Source organism: Coffea eugenioides, chromosome 8 (assembly GCF_003713205.1).
Source record: "Coffea eugenioides isolate CCC68of chromosome 8, Ceug_1.0, whole genome shotgun sequence".
NCBI lineage: Eukaryota > Viridiplantae > Streptophyta > Magnoliopsida > Gentianales > Rubiaceae > Coffea > Coffea eugenioides.
Window position 1 is genome coordinate 42,398,930 of NC_040042.1, and position 19,467 is coordinate 42,418,396.

Consider the following 19,467-nt stretch of genomic DNA (forward strand, 5'->3'; position numbering starts at 1 on the left):
ACTAAGCTAGTCTCTTTATGATTATTTTTTTTAAATTTCTACCAATTAGGGACATCTCAAAAACCTCGTGAAACTGAGTCAAACATTGTCAAATGTACATCGACGGGGTTAAATTGATAACCTACGGAACTAAATTAGCTTTGTCGGAGAATTATGGAACCAACACAATCTGTACACAACCAATTTTCTGAGTACCTGGTGATTGTAAATATAGCGCATAATCTCCTTCTTGTGCTCTGCTGATAGAACCACATTCATGGTTCCGCTAGTGTACAGAAGCATGGTCTGCATGTAGCGAGAGGTAAAGTTCATTGACATCATGTCGTATTGAATGATTAAGAATATGAAAATAAGAGATGTAATTAGTTGCGGTAGGGACTTTGCAAATCTATCACGGAGCATCTAAAACTAGGCAAGAACTTGTATAGACTCAATCTACGGACTCACTTGTAGACATCAATCCCAATAGATCCCTCCTCTTAGCCCCCTCCCCCATTTCCCACCTGAGGTATCACCACCACCACCATCACTATTATCAATCAATCCCAATAGATCCCTTTTGCCATGACTTCTTTCCCTCTTTTTCACAAAATTAAGATCATGGTTTTAATATTTTTTTTTGGTTCAACTAATAAATTTTGGAGAAAACCCCAAATGTTAACCCAACATTACACCAGAAATTACAAAAAATAAAAGGGTAAAAAACAAAAAAACCCTCTGTGTTAAATCTAATATACAGAAAAGCTTCTCGTGGTTTCAAAATATACAACACGACACCCTGCACTTTGAACTAAATTGTAAAGGTGACGGAATCCGTTAAACTTAACGGAAATGAACGAAATGACCAAAATGCCCTGATATAATTAAGCAAAAGACAGCTAAAAAAATTATTTGTTTTATTCTCTAGATAGAGAGAATTGAGGGTTAAGGGGTAGAACAGGTATATTTGTTAGAAATTAGGTATAAAAAATTTTTTTAGGTTCCAATAAGTCATTTCCGTTAAGTTTAACGGATTCCGTCACCTTTACAATTTAGTTCAAAATACGAGGTGTCGTGCTGTATATTTTGAAACTATGGGGGACTTTTCTGTGTATTAGGTTTATCATAGGTAACTTTTTTGTATTTTACCCAAAATAAAAAGAAGATTATAGTGGGGAAGGAGATTGGTTTGGAGATCTTACAAGAAGGGTGAGACAGAGCTTGTGGAATAAGGCAAAAGGAAACCTAATCTGGAAGATTGTTGCAATAGGATTTTGAATTGTACTAATACTTGTATTTCGAAACGAAAAGAAAAAATTGAGAAAATGACCAAAGTGCAGAGCGTTCCTAGCTAGGCAGAGGAATTCTGAGTATTTCAATCTCAATTACTTCTGATGACGTGGAAGTTTCCTGCGCCACTTGGCTTGCGAGTTTATCTACACAAGTTTTTTGTCCAAAAACTACTTGAGATGCGTCACATAAAATTGAGATTTGAAAATTGAAACTTGGAATCTAAATTTATTAAATTATTAATTTATTAAGTACTAAATATGAAACATTTGAGTGTATATCACATTAAGTGATAAGTGAATGATTTATCATTTATTTTTTTGGAACAAGTTTTACCCAAGAAATTTAGTACCATTTAATTAATTCAGTTGTTCAATTTTTTGTTATCAAACACGTTCGAACATGTTAAGATATGAATCCATTAAACTTAAGTGCTGAATTATATTATCAAACAGAGCCTGAGTATAAGCGGTTGTCTGCAATTGCAAGTGTAACACATTAAACAATTAGTGATCTAGATTGGATTGCTATTGACTTGGCTTGATCATTAAAATTGTTAATTTCAAACTATAAATTCCTTTTTTATTGAATTTTGAACAATAGATTTGAATCGCTCATATGAGTTTACATCAACTACAGCAAGATCTTATCCTTGAATCAAAGCTGTAATCGTGAACACAACCATAGAGGACTCTTAGTTAGACGCTTACCAGAGGAGGCAGGTAAAACAATGGCCCAGACATTTCAGCAGGCCAGTGTCCATCTTGTGCTTGGACAGCTGAGGTGAATCTCACGGCTTTCCTTAAAGCACTTGTAACCATTTCACTGGTGATTCCTTCTATTCTCTCAAACCGTATGTTTGGCAAGCTTAGATCTGCCTGGTTTTCTTTGATAAGCTGGTACACATACATGAAAAAAAAACAGCGACTTTAGGAAGATTAAGGTAGTCTAGTGCAAATTGCTTTCTCTGCAATTAAGGTAGTCCAGTTTGATACTTCGATTGGTTCTACCTGATTACAAAATTTAGGTATTGCAACATTTTATTTGGCGGCGACGGGTTGGAAGGAAGGAACAGAAAAGGAACAGGTCCATTATGCTTGTATGAGAAAAACTAAACTTGAATTTGATCAAGCAACACAAGAAAAAAAAAAAAAAGACCAGTTAATTAATTCACCGTATCATTGTTTAGTAATTCTTCTGTTTCACCAACTCTTTAAATCAAGGCTCGCTTTTTATTTAATAGGTCGACATAGTGGGGAAGTGTCTGGTTATAGATTCTATTGAATGAACCGAAACCTCAAAATCTCAGGTGTCTATTAATTGTTTTTCTCGTTTTTTGGGCAACACGGGAACAAAGCTACTAGTATATCTTTACCTGCATTTGCTTAAGGATGTCGCCAGAGGGCTTTGCTTGAAATCGATTTTTCTGGTAATCCGTTCTAGCTTTTTCAACTTGTGCTCGTTCTTCTGGGGTGCCGAGGTCAGGGTCAAACTCCCATATTTGTCTACCAAGAAAGTTGTTGGTGCTAAACAACCACGGTCCATGGCCTTCGGCAACCTTAAGCTTCCACATTTCTGAGATGGTATCTTGTTTATCCTAAGCCAAAACTTGGGAGAAAAACTAACTAGGCCAATTTGAAAGGTACAATTTACTACCATCCAACTGCACTTATATAAGCAACATGGCATTGTTTAAACATGTAGATCAACTTCATTGTCAATATCACGGTGAATAAATGACTTGGACTTTTTTTTTCCTTTCTGGAAATTTTGCATAATGTTAGTGATTTGTGCGAAGCTATGAAAGTGAGAGATCTGATGCAGAAAGGTTTAGCGTTTAGACTTTTCAAAAAGAAAATTGAATTTTTAAGCACGGAAAATAGAGGTGAGATTCGAGGATAGCAACAATAAAATCCAGGGATTTTGTTTTTAGCAAAATAATTTTTAAAATCAAAATTTATAGTTAATGGCCGGACAACTGATGCACTTTAACCACAGAGAAGCTACCTTGATAATATATGTTGGAAAGCAAGGATTATACAGCAAAGAAGCTGAGAAGAAATATATTGGCAGTGAAATTTAACTGGGGCAAAACTACATTTTGCACCTCGGAACTTATATCACTTTTCTACTTTGCACCCTAAACTTTAATTTTTAGACACTTTGCATTTTAAAATCTTAATTTTAGACACTTTACACCCTAAACTCTCAAGCTTGCTTTATTTAAGTCCAATAAATGACAACTTTATCAAAGTTAACAGCATAGAGAATCCAACAAATCATTGATTATATGTCGAATGTAGTCAAGGTATAATAAAAAAAATAAAACAATACATTGTCATTAATTTATACCATCTTTTATCTCGTTAATTTTGTTAATAATATTAGTAATTGAGACCTTATAAATTAAGGATAATGTAATACAAGTGGTCAAAAATTTTAAGGGACCGCTGTTAGAATAAAATGATACATTATCATTAATTTTCACCACTCTTTATCTCATTAATTTTGCGAACATAGTCATTAATTGGACAAACTTGAGATTTTATGGTGCAAGGCATCTGAAATTAAGACTTTATAATGTAAAATGTTCAAAATTGAAATTTATGATGCAAAATAAAAAGTAATACAAGTTCAGAAATGCAAGGTAGAATTAGTCCATTTAACTAACTTGCGCTAGTTTAGATATGATTATATGGGCTTCGACGGTGCAACTAATTGGCTTGGCTTAGCTAGAGGAAAAACAGATTGACTTGTGAGATACATGTTTAAATCGAATCCTAGTTTCTAGATTGCAAAATAATTTCGTATATGGTCTTTGCGCATGCATCGTCCGAGATACAATAGTAGTGTAATGTCCCACATCCGCTAGCGAAAGAGGAAAGAAATAGTATACAACTAATAATTTTGGATTAATCATTTTGAATCCGTCATTTTTACTGAAAAAGGTTATTGGACCAACCCAGCAGGCGCGAGGTATTACAAATGGCATCAGAGCAAATTTCACGTGATCTTTGCGCTGTGTAAGCCTAGGGTCAAGTGGGGGTTTCAACTACGCAAAGGAGTGTAAGGAACTAAGTATTGTACAGGACTAAATGTCACGTTCGACGAGAGGCCACCTTTAGAACCCATAAGAGTCACTTCTAGAATCCATGCACGATTAAATGGACAATTGGATTGTAACGGGTTTTGCAACGATACAAAGTTTAAAAGGTGGGGAGAGTGTGATGACCCACATCAGGTAGCGAAAGAGGAAAGAAATAATAATATAACATCCAATCCGTCGAATTAATAATAACTTTGTATTAACCATTTTGAGCCCGTGATTTCTGCTCAAAAGGTTATTGGACTGGCCCAGGGGGCACAGGGTGTTGCAAGTAGCTTTTTTTGTTTGTCAACACAATAATTTCTATTCTACATATATTACTTGGTGGATCTAAAGGGGTCAATGGAGAATCTGAAGGGGACTGAACTACTATCGAATCAGACAAATACCTGTATACTCGGTGAAATTTTTAAGAAAATCTAGATAAGAATGCAAGTAGAGGAATTTGATCCTTCGACCTGCACCAAAAGAAAGCTTTAAGTCTTTCTCTTGTGGCCGACTCACTTGGGCTGAGTTGGATAGTAGCTATTTGACCAAACATGAAACCTGAGGTTTTAAATCCACTGAAAAAAAATGGAATAAGGCATGCTGCAGAAGGTATATCTGTTTAGATGATCGAATGGCTGATAAAAGACCTTTTATGAACTTAATACAGGGGTTTTAATTGATCAGGTAGAGCTGGCAAATTTTGGCAGGATTACATGAAAGAAATGGTCGCGTCGAGTATAAATCATTGGGATTGTTCCAATAGTTAGAAAAGGACTTACAGTCAATACTTTCGTGGAAGACCCGTCATTCCAATTTCTTCACATAGAAAAATTGTCCTTAGAAAATGGTTTGTTATATCCGAAAAGTCACTGCCAGTCAATGGGTCCAAATAACCATCCTACCAAATATTTACTAGCTTTCGAGATTTTAGAGACTTGGAATCTGGAAGACTTTTCCGTCAGACATATTGGAAATATGTCACCTTTGTATGAGTGTTCCCAACTATCCAGATTCAAATTCTACACAAGAAGTATAACACTTCTTGTTTTTAAAAAATTTAGAAGTGCAGTAGTGCACTTATTTGGTTTGATGGTTTAGGCTTTTTCCCTCCAACTCCTCTTTAGGCTTCCCTCCCCCAACCCCATTCTCTCATAGATTAGGAGTATGTTAGATTAGTTGTCGTTATTGAAAAAAAAAAAATACGAGTGTTCCCAACGTCAAGGACTTCCAGTTTTCTTCGGAGTTGGCCGATCATCATGGTTAGTAGTGAACCTTCCAAGAAATTGCAACTCAAATTTAGACTTCTCAATCAACATTTTGTGAGTTTGTTGTAAATGTCATGACAATTCTCCCTTGAAGACCAATTTTATTTTTCAAGTTCGGTGCCCAAAGTTGAGAAGTTAAGTTTCCAAAACATTTTGGAATTGCAATTGCATGTTCGATTTGTTGTTAGACAAGTCAAGGATTGTCAGTCCTTCTCAATTGCACATAGAATGTGGGAATAGAAGCTGGAGCTGTGATTAAATCCAAAATTTATCGTAACTTGATTTTTTCTGACTAGTGATCCAAAAGAAGAAAAGTAGGACATTATCAAAAGATTTTTGTATTGCATCTTTAGTTGATAAAATTTTTTTAAATTTGTATTAGCTTGGTACAGAATACTAGTTGCCAATTGTAGGTGAACAACTGGATTTATTATAATACTGTCTTGACTCTTCTAAAAAATGAAGTAAAGTATTTGAGAAAAAAATACGGTCGAATTCTACTTAATCTTACTTTTCTGAATAGCCAAAAATTCACAATGACTTGAATCCTTTTGCTGAGTCTTTGGCCCATCCTTCCTTCAAGACTCCAATGACATGGTTGACAAAGACTTAGTAACCACCCGTTTGGTTGGAGGGTTTACTGGGTAGGCAATGGGTATGACAATCAATGATTATCATTGATAATGTTTGGAACACTGCATAGGTAATGAATCTATGATAATGGAAGACCAAAAACTCTTCAATGGCCATTCCAGAGTAAATTGGGCACTTTTGCCTTGACTACCCACCAAACCACAAAAAAAAAAAAAAAAAAAAAAAAAAATTCATCGCACAAAACTCTCTCTCTCTAATCCTTACCACCCCACACCCCTTGTTCCTACCTCCTTACCTAAGCTTTCCCTTAACCCATCAGTTCTAGATTCCTCCAACATAGGTCAACCATGGGATCCAATCTAGATATGGTTGAGTTTTCTTCATTTTCATCTTCTTCTTCTCCTGATTTCGCTGGTAATGGTTGAGTTTTTTTTATTCTTCTTCTTCTTCTTCTGTGGTTATGGTCAATTTTTGGGTATTCATGGTGAATTTTTTTTTAATTAGCAATTGGTGGTGATGGTGGTGGGTTTTCAGATTTGTACAAATTGGAAAAAAATAGTTTGTTGAATTTCAATTGAAATTTTGGCCCCGTTTGGCAAATGAATTTTTTGGGTGTTTGTTTAAATTTTACTGTAACTTATTGCAAAAGTTGTAGGAAAAATTTTTAAATTGCTTAAATTTTTGGATATTTTGAAGTGTATAGTTTAAAATTTTTGAGAAGTTTTTTGAGGTTACTACAACTAAAGTTGTTAAAAAAATTTATAGCAGACATACTTGACAAAAAATTTGTTTGCCAAACAGGCCCTTTGTTTTCACTAAAATGGGTGGAGATGGTTTGAAGAATTTGAGATAAAATTTGTGAAGTTTTGGGGACCACTATATGTTTCCTGATGTCAAAGGCTGTGATTGTTGGCTGCTACTTGGTGGTGGTTGGAAGATCAACCGATTCCATTATGAAGCAAGGAAAAATATTGAAGACGAAAAAAAGGAAATGGAAAATATCTAATAGATTCCCATTGCAACCTAATTAACAAATGAGTGAAAAGGAATAGGCAAAACCTATTGCCATTTAGGGGTGGGCACGGGTCGAGTATCCGCCCCTAACAAGATTTGGTTGACCCAATCCTAAAATATCGAATCAGCCATTTTGCGACCCTAACCCACTCCTAATGTTTTCGGGTACCCGCTATTCGGGAACCCGAAAAAAAGGGACGGGTCATAGGGTACCCGCCCCTAAAAAAAAAAAACTATTTTTCAATAAAAAAATATTTTTCACTTAATATCAATATGTTTTCCAATAAAAAAAAGTATGTTTTCCAATTAACATTGGTAGAGATATTATAATCAAAATCCATACATCACCATTCTCACATATTTCATCCAATAATCAAACCGATTTCATAAATTTAGTACATATTAGAATTATAATATCTAATAAATAAAACGAAATTTTATAATAATTTTGAGTACATCACCATTCTCACGCATTTTATCCTTCTACAACATAACAAACACAATGATAATAAGTATATGGCAACTTTTCCAACTTTTCCAAGTATAACAAACACAAGGATAAAACGAAGTTTTATGATAATTTTGAATACATCACTATTCTCACGCATTTCATCCTTTTACAACATAACAAACACAAAGATAATAAGTATATGACAGCTTTTTCAACTTCCTTAAGGATATTATGGTACAAGATTGCATCCAAAATGAGTCGATTGTGGAATCAAGTCCGGAAAAGAATTGAACAGAGCTAATAATTTTTGAAGAAAGTATAACCAAAATAATCTTGAAACATTTTCCCCAACTTTCTTACATCTTTGGAATAGACCTTGTTGCATTAACGGTGATGAAAAAGAAAAATAAATTTCTTGCACTAAAATAAAGGAGACAAATTTAAGAGACACAATTGCAATAAAATAAATAAATAAATGAAAGACACAAATGTTTTAATTATCTAGCTAACAGAAAATTGGAGTTCCAAACACAAATTTTTGATTGAATTGATGAAAAATTTACAGGAAAGATCGATGGAAGTAGAATAAAAATAAAAAAAAGGATGAAAGGGATGAACAATTTTTATGATAGAGTTTCACAAATTTTTCTTTGTTTTATTCATTTGGTTCAGGTTTCACCAAGAATATTCACTTTTTTTAGACAAGAGGAGGAGAGGCGGATCATATGAGATTAAAATATGAGGTTGTGAACCATTTTACTTACACTTTGGATTAAAAATTATAAAATTATATAATGAACCCTTATTTTTTTAATATTTATATAATATACCCTGCGGGTTGGGTACCCGCGGGTTTTCATTTTGCTGATCCGTATCCGTATCCATTTTTTGCGGGTACCCGACCCGCATCTGCCCCACTAAGAAAAATCGGATCGGATACCCTTATTTTCGGATCGGATCTGATCGGATCGGATTTTTTGCCCACCCCAATGCCATTGAGGAACTTTTGATGGTCATTGTCATTGTCATTGTGGAATTCTAACCAAACGGGTGGTAAGAGTATTCTTGCTCCTCTTGTCTATATCAAAGCATTTTTTTTTTTTTGATAAGGCAACATAACTTTCATTAATACGAAGCAAACAGAATTACCAAGTTAGTAATGTATCGAGTTAGTGTGATAAAATATTTCAGCTTTCCGTTAAATTTCCCTTTCCCTTAATTAATTCTTGGCAGTGAATACGAGGTGACCATATCCGGATACATCACATTGGGCACTGACTGATAACCTTGAGCGGGCATTTGGTTGCAATAATCGGTTTGGTCTTTACTATGTGGACTATGACAGCCTGACAAGAATTCCAAAAGCTTCAGCCGAGTGGTACAAAGGAGTGATCAGACCAGAGAATACTCATCGTCAGTTCATAATCCAGGGGTAAAGGAATAAGGAATCATCAACTGGTTATGAAGAAATGCTATGCTCTAAAAAGCTACCAATAATAAATTATGCCCCTTGTGCCGTGGAGAAATATCAATGGTTTTCACGGTTTTGAATGTTCTTCTTGTTTATGGTTGCTATCCTTTTGTGGGATCAGCTTTATTGTAGTTTTTGTAATGTACCTTTATGTTGTTCTGGAATAAAGTTTGACTTATCCAAAAAATAGAAATACTAATTGGTTTTCAGCTTCTGTGATGCATCGAGCTACTGTAGTTATTGCTATGTGCTACCTTTAGTATGAAACTTGTGACATATATTCTTCCTAATAACGAGGGATCCATTACTAAATGCTCTTGGAGTTATATAAAGGGAACTTCATCTTTTTGGTCCCTGAATATTTTCACTAAAATCAATTTCATCCTTTATGAATTATTTTAATCAATTTAGTTCTTGAAGAAGTTTTTTATTTCCAATATAGGACTTTGGACCACATTTTACTCAATCTGCATGAACCTACCGGGGCATAATTGTCACACTTGTCTAATCTTCAGCAATTAAGGGACGAAATAATTTTTAGGAAAACTAGGAAAGAATGAACTTTACTTGCCGCTGTGGACTTATTGATTGCTTGTAAGTCGTAATTAGCTGCCTACTTTCTCCTTCCCTCCTTTGTCAATCCCCACTTCCTACCATCCAATTACTGCTATGCAATCCATTCTCTGCCCATGTCTCTGTTTCGGTCTCCTTTACTCAGACCCACCAATAACCTTTTGCTCTCTCTTCTCCTTCGTATCCATTTAGTGGGCATCTTAAGTTAAGTGTCCTCATGTCTATAATTTCTCCCTCCCTTTAATCCCTAAAATCCCTCTACCATCTAGCATCATTTGCCATATCATTTATTATAGTGTTTGCAGCCCTAAAATATATATATTCTAGGGACAAAAATAACAGTTTCTTCGATTTGGGTTTAAGGTCAGTGAGGTGATGGTAGATTTATGTGGAGGGTTGCTTTAGTGATTGAATATGGTGGTGGTAGTAATACGGCAGAGGAACTTCATACCTAGATGGTATGCGCTTTGATATCAATAATAATATGCCTTTGGCCACATAGTTATGCGATAAGCATTCCCGAGCAAAATTACATTCTAGATGTACATAAAATGATTAAACTCAATTTTTTTTTTCATTTTTTTAAGGTGAATAACATGATTATGATCATTACTCCTATCTCACCATTAATTAAGACTTAGTACCCCTTCTTCCCCCTCCCCTCTCCCCTCTCCCCTCTCCCCTTGTGATGAAAAGAGAAAAGAAGTGTTAGTTTAGGGCCATTAGGCAGGGTGAGAACGGAGGTTGGGGGGGCTTTAATCTCTCTTGGTATACCCATTTTTATGCTCACAATTAATGTACTATCCCATTCATCACTGTATTTCCTCCCATTTTTATATTAATTTGTTTTTTCATCATTGCATTTGATTAATACACTTGATTAATGCATTTGATGATGACCAATATTAATTCTTAATTAACGTTCCTTTCGAAACCAATACTATAGTAATCAGTGAGACAAGTTTGGTAAACTATCCAACTTCTTTCTTGATTGTCTATTTCCATTCTTCCTCAATAAAATATGCGATGGAAGTGTTAATGATTATCAAATATGTCGTATGTATGTAGTCTCCAACATGGAGATTAATTATATTATATAAGTTCATGAATATTTTCTCATTTTCTCATTTTAATTTGCTCCCACATATAAGTTTGAATTACCATACTTGATGGGAGTACGGAGTCTCCAAGTGTGGAGCTTGTAATCTCATTTAGTTAGTCATAGTAATTGTCCAAGTGTCGTAATTGATGAAGACGGGCCTTGTTAGCCCTCATTTTCCAGCATTAGTTTTCGTTAACTTAGTTGTTGTTTGAGTTGGATTGGTCGTTAATTAGATTTGACCAGCTTATGTTTGGGTCCGTGGTCTTAGGCTAAGTTTTATGGGCCGGCTTCCAAGATCCATTAGTTGTGTTTTTTTGCATTACGGTGTAAGGAACGATAAAAACATTATTATTTTCCATTTTCAATGATAGTTCGCAATAGTTACAGAACTTTTTTCTTGACAGTTGCTCTCTTAACTCTACGAGCCTTTTTTGAACACTAGAATCATCTAGTGTTCGTTCAGATTATCAATCAAGAATAATAATATTCTTGATTGTGACGCCTTCTAACAATTCCTAAAGTTCGCTAATTCGTAGGATTGAGGATCGAGAAAGTATCGAAATTCCAATCATGGGGATTAGAGGGTTCAGATAGAAAATTCCGTCAAATTCAAACTTGCGATAAATCACCATCGATCCGGGGTTCACTATCACAAATTTCATCATCAACGTGATTCGTATCAATACTTATACATAAATAATTTGTTAAGCTACTTGAAACGGTGTAAAATAGATGGTATTTTCTTTGACTTGCTAGTATGTACACATGAAATTTCTTTTTCCTAATAGAAGAATATAAATGCTCTCTGAACTAAGTCAATGGTGGGGGTGTCTTTGTTGAGAAGACTTGGTAAAATAACAAACCAATAACAAATAAGCAATGAATACTTTAATTCATTTTCAATCATTAAATTACATAAGGGCAGTCGCATTTGACCATCTGCCCCCATCCACAAATCCCCAACAAGCATCTATAGTCTAACCTCTTTTGTCCAACACTTAAATAAATTCGTGGTATAATCTCACTTCCATAAAGATATTAATAAGAACAAAACAAAGAGAATACATTTGCTCAAAACAAAAAAGTTCAATTAATTAACTTAACAACTCTATGCCCTGTGCAATAAGGACAACATAGTGCAAGTGTATTATTTGGAATAATTACTATAACACTTTTTATGATGTGATGTATGTAAGATAAAAAGGTAGTTGGAAATATAGAAAGATGGATTGAAAAATGTTTTTCTGATGCAAGAAAAATATTATTTGTTTTCCTATTTAACAGAAGTAAAGTCAAGAAACCAATAGATACCTAAATTTCAAAAACGAAGGGGAAAAAAATAAGCCGTGGCTGTCATCTTCCGCTGTAGTCAAGAAAAAGTTTACAAGTTGCTTCCAGGAGCTTTTACTTTCAACAAGGCTCGGTGAAGACTGGACTTTTTTATTGCAAGAGTCCTCCAACATTCATTGCACAGACTCGAGAATAAAGAATAAATTTCACTCGAATTAATGTCTCTGTTTACAAACATCAGCTTGGAATAAAAGATCGAAGCGTGAAGGGGTTTTTTTTTCCCTGTTTGTCAAATATTCATTTGTGAATGTAAATATTCCAGAGCAAACATGCAAATTCAAGAACGACTTTAACGTTCATTGGTGCGCGCAACTACTCAATCATGAATTGACAAGGCCTTTGCCAAACACTCAAACCTTTGATTATTTCTAAGTGCGCATGCATATGCGTATATTTGTTGGTTTTACACCTTGTGTAGATTTCTTTATTGTCGTGTTTATTCATCTAAAAAATCCTTATCTTATACTCCCTCCCTTTTTTTATAATCGACGTTTAAGGTTTTGCACACCAATTAAGAAAAGTTTTTCATTGTTTAAATCTATACACTACTTTCCTTTTGTACCCTCATTAATTGTCCAATTCATCCATGTTTTCTCTCACTAGAGTACTAAATGGTGCTTTTTTACTAGGCCAAAAGCAATGCAAACTAACTAGGAGTAGTAATTAAGAACCCTGTATTGGAAAAGAGAGATAAAAGGGTAAAATTGTGAAAAAATAATTAATGCTGCATGGGAATAGTAAAACGACAGATAAAAGTACTTAAGAGCAAATTTCTTAAACGTCAGTTATAAAAAAAGGGAGGGAGTATTTATACTGCTTAATGATGTTCAGTCATAGTGCTGCCTTCAAATGGTTAAAACTGAGTTTGCAATTCGTGTAGTTACGTGCAGTCTTTGTGCTTTTATTCTTCACGTTAACAAAGAGAAGTCGCATTGATTCACGAGCAGGATTTCCTTTTTCATGAATGTTAACTGTTTTGGGGCAGGACGCAATTTAGTTCGTAGGTAGATTATTCTTGGTTCAACTCTCAAATCCTCCTATTTTCCCCTTTTTTCATTATAAAGCTTAGAGTTTCTCCTTAAATTCAAAAAAAAAAAAAATTACTTGTTTCCCCTGCTCATGAGAGGTCTGCATGACGCTGAAGTTATTCTCATATATTTTTTTGGGTTTATTATACTTTGCACTTTTCTATTATACTCAAATTCTCACTTGGATTCTTATCTTTCAATGTGGAATACTTTAGTTCTTAAAATATAAAATCTATCCCACTTTGATTCCTAAAATATGAAAGGGGGAAAATGAAAAGAAAATTGAAGTGTTCAACTACCCACCCTCAACCTCCTACCACACCAAAAAATGGAAAAAGAAAAAGAAAAGAAAAAGAATTAAATTATTATTTATCCATTGTGGTTTCGCATATTACTACATAATCCATCTATGAATTTATATACTCCCTCCATCCCATTGTTAATAGAACCCACTATTTATTCCCATTTAGAGAACCTAGAAGAGAGTGCAAGACAACTCCCACTTTATAAGGCTAGTATTAATACGGGTCTTCAATGTATGAAAAGATGCATTTGATTGAGATGGAACCCATAGAATTATAACTCTTTGAAAAATACAAACTTTAGTTGACTAATGTCCTTCCAGCTAGGTAAATTTGAAAGTAAAGCATCGGTTGGCGCTAATAATCTTAAAAAGTTGCAGTCCCAAGAAACGTTTCTCAATTTGGGACTGAGAGAGTAAAAAGGAAACTGGACATACGCATAAGTTAGTATACTAAAATTATGATATTCACTTAACCCTTTGATGTCTAATCCTCATATGATTTTGTGCAAAAGTGGTCAAATTTATCCAATTTTCATTTTATATAAAACTTTAAGTATGTTAGACAGATATTTTGAATTTGAAATGTGAAGTGGTGGTCTTGTGTTAATGGATGAAACATTGGGAGGTAAGTAGTAATCTATTCAAAAAAGAAAACATTGGCATTGCAAGTTAAAACTATCAATCAAACCTTTTTATTTCGTTCACAAGGCTAATTTCTTAGATTATAGGTTAAAAAAAAAACAATCCGCCAAATGTATCTCTGACAGGTTTGTTTTCTAAAACTATAGCGGCCGTGCTGAGTCAGCACGGCCGCAAGGTTTTTTTTTTTTTTTTTTTAAAAAAAAAAGCAGTCAGCTGGGTCAAAAAGGCCTTGGTCAGGCGCCTAACAGTCAAATGTCAGGCACCTGACGCCTTTTGACTGTCAGGCGCCTGACGGTTTTTTTTTTTTCAAAAAGCTGTCACCAGCCGTGCCCAGTCAGCACGGCTGCTGACAGCTTTTTGAAATAAAAAAAAGCGTCAGGCGCCTGACAGTCAAAGGCGTCAGGTGCCTGACATTGACTGTCAGCGCCTGACCAAGCCGGCAAGGCCACGTGAAAATTGAAAATAGTACGTAAATTATTGAAAGCGTGGGAATCTATTGGTCGATGAGTACCGCGGACGTATCCAATCAATCCGGCCGCAATGAGATTTTTCCAAAAAAAATCCTAGCCGTTCAAATGAACGGCTAGATTTGATTCAATTCGATATAAAATGGTTTGGCACGAAATTTCCCTCTGCTCACTCTCATTTCTCACTCACTCTCCGAACACTCTCACTTCTCAGTCTCAAATTTGCTCTAAGAGACCAGGTGCTCTTTGTTCTTGCAATCGGAATCTGTGAAGAAAGTTCTCTCTCAAGCAGCATCTCTCGGGTTAGGCAGATTTGCTGGCGACTTGAAAGTATCTTTGCTCTCTCAAGTGATTTCTCGGGTTAGGCAGATTTGCTGGCGACTTGAAAATTCGTTGACCGAAACTTTTTTTGACAGATTGATAGTAGTAGAAAAAGTGTTCGATTATTTTTTAGAGGAGCGAATTGCGCGAAATGTCACTAAACTATTTCAAAGTGCTGGTTCTGGTCATTAAACTTTTTTATTAGCGCGAAATGTCACTGAACTAGTAAATGTATACCGTTTTGGTCACTCCGTGTATTTGTGCCGTTAGGAGAGACGGAAATCAACTTTTTGAGGGGCAATTTCGTCTACACAATAGTTAAAAAATTTATGAGAAAAAGGCTTTGAATGATTTGAGATCGAAGCTGGAAGAAACCATTTTGGGGAACAAGCTCTATAAGAAAGAAGTGGCTAAAGAGGCTCCAAAGGAGTCACCAGAAAAGGAAGGTGAAATGAAGAATACAAGAAGTAGATGGCCTTTATGTTTTCTGCACAGCGTTCCAATGCCTCAAGTTTTGGTGCATAGGCAGTAGCAGACAAATCCTAGACCATGAGTCGTCTTGCTTTATGTGAAAATTGCCCCTTCAAATCTCTATTCAGTTTCTCAGCCAGATAGCATAGGCAATAACCATGATAGCAGGCTTCACCAAATATATCGCGTAATGACTCTCTTATTCCTTTCTGGGAATCAGCAATAAATGTGATTTGCCTGGATGTTGAGACAGCAGACTTGAGTTCTGACAGAAACCAATGCCAATTTTCGTCAGTCTCTTCATCAACAACAGCAAAGGCTACTAGAAAGACACTATTATTCTCATCTGCAAATGTTGCAGCCAACAATGTGCCTTGATACTTTGAGTACAGAAGAGTGCTGTCAAGAAAAATAAGAGGCCGACAACCTTGCTGAAAACCAGATATTGATGCATGAAACGAGACAAAGAGCTTGTGGAAGCTGGAGTCCTCCTTTGTCGCGAATGTAGCAATACTACCTGGATTTGTTTCCATTATCTTTTGACAGAGGAAGGGTAGTTGGCAGTAGGCCTCTTTATAAGATCCCTGAAGCTGCTCACGGGCAATCTCCTTGGCACGCCATGCCTGCAAATCTAAATTGTGGCCGAGAGCGCATGGTTTCAGGATTAAGTATCAGCCACGAGGGCAATTGAATCAGGACAAGCCCTTGGGTAAATTTCGTGACACGTGGACGGTCCAAAGCTGAGAGTATACACTTGGATTCCGATAATCCAAAGCTGAGAGTATACGTGGATGAAACTTCTCTGAGACGGGAGATTTTCTCATTGCCTAATCTTTGAAATCTTGAGGAAAAAAACCAATTCTTGAACCCTCATTCTTCAAAATCAGTAAGATGTTTGCACCAGCTTCCTTGAAGAGAGACCTTGCACCCTCATTCTTCAAGATCTGAGCAAATGCATCTAGGGAGCTTTTGTACTTCCGCATAGAAGCAGATTCCAAAGTTAAACTTCAAACCCACCATGTTAAACCCTTAAATAAGAAAAAGGGTTTTCTTCTTTTCTGCATAATGGGATAAAAATTATTTCCCAAGAAGCAATTAGGTTGAATAAGTTCTGGTGTATGACAAAAGGGAAAATAAAGACAAGAGGAAGGCAATCCCCTTCCGAAACGTTAAAAAGGGGAAAAAAATGAAAAGGCATCAAGAGTATCTAAAATCTAAAAGAAGCCAGTCCCCACATCCTAGATCCCAATTTCCAATTTTTACCGTTTGGAGCTGGTGCTCTGTGGTTTTGTTACAAATGGTGAAAGAATACAGAAATCAAGACTGGGTAGTGGGTAACTAAAAGAGGCAGAGAGTCAGAGATCAATTTCCAATTGAAAAATAGTGCCTGCATTTTTTGGTTGAAGTTTGATGGTGCCGCCATTCAGATCAGCCATCTCCTTTATGTCTTTGCCGGATACGGAACCATTGATTATGTAAAAGCTTCAAGGAAAAGGCTGTGCAGACAAATTTGCCCCTCAAAAAGTTGATTTCCGTCTCTCCTAACGGCACAAATACACGGAGTGACCAAAACGGTATAGATTTACTAGTTCAGTGACATTTCGCGCTAATAAAAAAGTTTAGTGACCAGAACCGGCACTTTGAAATAGTTTAGTGACATTTTGCGCAATTCGCTCTTTTTAGAGCTAGTAGACAGAGTATTGTGTGAACAGGCAGCTTCATTATCAGGTTAATTGGTGCAGCATAGTATAAATTAATTATATTATTATAAATGAAATGTTATTAGTTAATTTTAAAAAATTGAGATTGATTGGTGGATAATAATATTTATTTTTACAGAAAAGTAGATTCGCTGCTGAAGTGAAAGCCGAGGGCTAACATCAGGGACCAGGTGTTGGTATCGCCGTGTTACGTAAGGCCGCCGTGCTAATCAATTGCGGTGTTAGCAAAGGCGAAATTTTTTCAGATTACGAATCTTTTCGTACAGGTTAGTATTATAACTATTATTACTTTAGTTATTAATTACATTATTTATATTATGTTAATTAAACATTTAGCTTATTTATGTATTTACATGTTAAATTATACTGTCATGAAATGATATTAATTAAACATGTTTTCTGTATACATGAATCTGTTGTTGTTATGTTATATTAATTAATAGTTAATGTAAAGTGTATTAAATTTATTTATAATTTTATAATATTGAAGTGCAACAAAAAGAGTTAACTAGTGGTGATGGTTCTATAGTGGTGTCGACCTTGGCTTATATAAAATTATAGAATTCATATAGAATTACTATATAAAATGATTCATATAGAATTAGTAGAAGAATTAATTAAAATTTTTAGTTTTTAGAATCAATAAAAAAATTTGAGGAGATAAGATTGGTATAGATGAAGAATTCTTGTACGTAGGACTTTCGTAAGATATCATTTATAATACATTTATAAATATTTATGGATAAATATATTTTTATATTTATAAAAAATATATAAATATATAAATGTATTATATTATATATATTATATATAATACATAAATTAAATATATTTATAAGTGTATTTTATTTTAAATGTATAAATTATAAATGAATAATATATAAATGTATAAATTAATATATTATAAATATATATTAATATTATGTATAAATGTATTAATATAATTAATATGAATATATAAATGTATTAATATTATGTATAAATGTAAAATTAATATTATGTATATTAATATAAATGTATAAATATATTATATTATATATAATACATAATATAAATGTAAATTATAAATATACATTAATATATATTATGTATAATGAAAATTTATATAAATGTATAATATATATAATATATAATTTATATTATATTATATATAATTTATATAGTATATAATATTTATATAAATATGTTATAAATGTATAAAAAAAATTTTACGTAAAATTTTTTTTATAATATGTATAAATAATTATATTAGATATAATACATAATATAAATGTATATTATAAAAATACATTAATATATATATTTTGTATAAATGTACAATATATAATATATAATATATATAATATATATAGTATATAATATTTATATAAATATATTATAAATATATAAAAGTATTTCGTAAATAAAATAAAATATTTATAATAATTATAAATATATAATATTATAAATATATAATATATATAATATACATTAATATTAATTATAAATATTATAATATTATAAATATGGTGTTTTTATAATATTTCAATTAATAATATTTATTGTATATTTCATTATATAAATATTTATATAATTTATAACTTATAAATATATTTCATTATATTAATTCCTGCTTATTAGAATACATGAATCTTTCTTTAATTAACAACTATTATGGATTTGATAATGATTTAATAATAATACAAAATTTAAGTAAAAAATCATGTTCTATTTAGAATACAAAGGCATCTAGGGACATGAATAATGAGGTTAGGTGAATGTATTTATTTTAAAAATTAATAAATTGAAGTATATTTAGGATTATGGTTAAAATTTAGTTTAATCAGGTTATTTTGAAAATTAAAGTAATGAAATTTATTTAGGATGGCTGTGAAATTCTAGTTTACTAAAATTATTATAAAAACTATATAAGCGACTATTTTGGCGGAGATTATATATAAATGAATAAAAATATAATTAATTTTGGCGTTGCTTGTGATAATAATTACAAGTTATATTTGGTAATTATATTTAAATATTTTACGGTAACCAAGCATGTAAATATATATGTTCATTAAAAAGTTTATAACACCTTGTTACTTATGTGTAAATTAGGCATAATATGTCGAGCGATAACTGTATGGTACTGCAACTATATTGGGGAGGAAAAATTGTATACGCTGCAGGCTCAATTTTTTACGATCCACCTATGCCCAAAAAAGTTCTCTTCTTGACAGAAATGGTGGGATACGATGAATTATTAGACAGAGTATACAATATCATGGGTTTAGATCGAAATAGGCAAAGGATAAATTTGATATTTCGAAATTGCCCCCAACCTGGTATTTTTG

The 19,467-nt window shown here is 33.5% G+C and overlaps 2 protein-coding genes across 2 annotated transcripts in view; both read right to left on the minus strand.

The window, feature by feature from the left end:
• LOC113779190 (beta-Amyrin Synthase 2-like) overlaps nt 1-2,842 on the minus strand; it is a 31,322-nt gene extending 28,480 nt beyond the window's left edge. Inside the window, exons 1-3 of the mRNA XM_027324691.1 lie at nt 2,645-2,842; nt 1,980-2,165; nt 196-285 (exon numbers count right to left, since the gene is read on the minus strand). Coding sequence (XP_027180492.1) covers nt 196-285; nt 1,980-2,165; nt 2,645-2,842 — 474 coding nt within the window. The remainder of the gene's footprint in view (nt 1-195; nt 286-1,979; nt 2,166-2,644) is intronic.
• Nucleotides 2,843-15,487: 12,645 nt separating this feature from the next.
• Nucleotides 15,488-16,399, minus strand: LOC113780823. The gene is made up of 2 exons (XM_027326603.1): nt 16,273-16,399; nt 15,488-16,047 (listed from the first exon to the last, which is right to left on the minus strand). Exons 1-2 carry the CDS (start codon nt 16,397-16,399, stop codon nt 15,488-15,490), a joined length of 687 nt encoding a protein of 228 aa, XP_027182404.1.
• Between the last annotated feature and the right edge of the window lie 3,068 nt (nt 16,400-19,467).

What these genes read in the sequence shown, in the direction of transcription:
- LOC113780823 (XM_027326603.1), bottom strand. Translation starts at nt 16,399, where the DNA reads ATGCGGAAGTACAAAAGCTCCCTAGATGCATTTGCTCAGATCTTGAAG. An exon ending in GAATGAGGGTTCAAGAATTG is followed by an intron (nt 16,048 to 16,272) that starts GTTTTTTTCCTC and finishes GCCACAATTTAG; the next exon opens with ATTTGCAGGCATGGCGTGCC.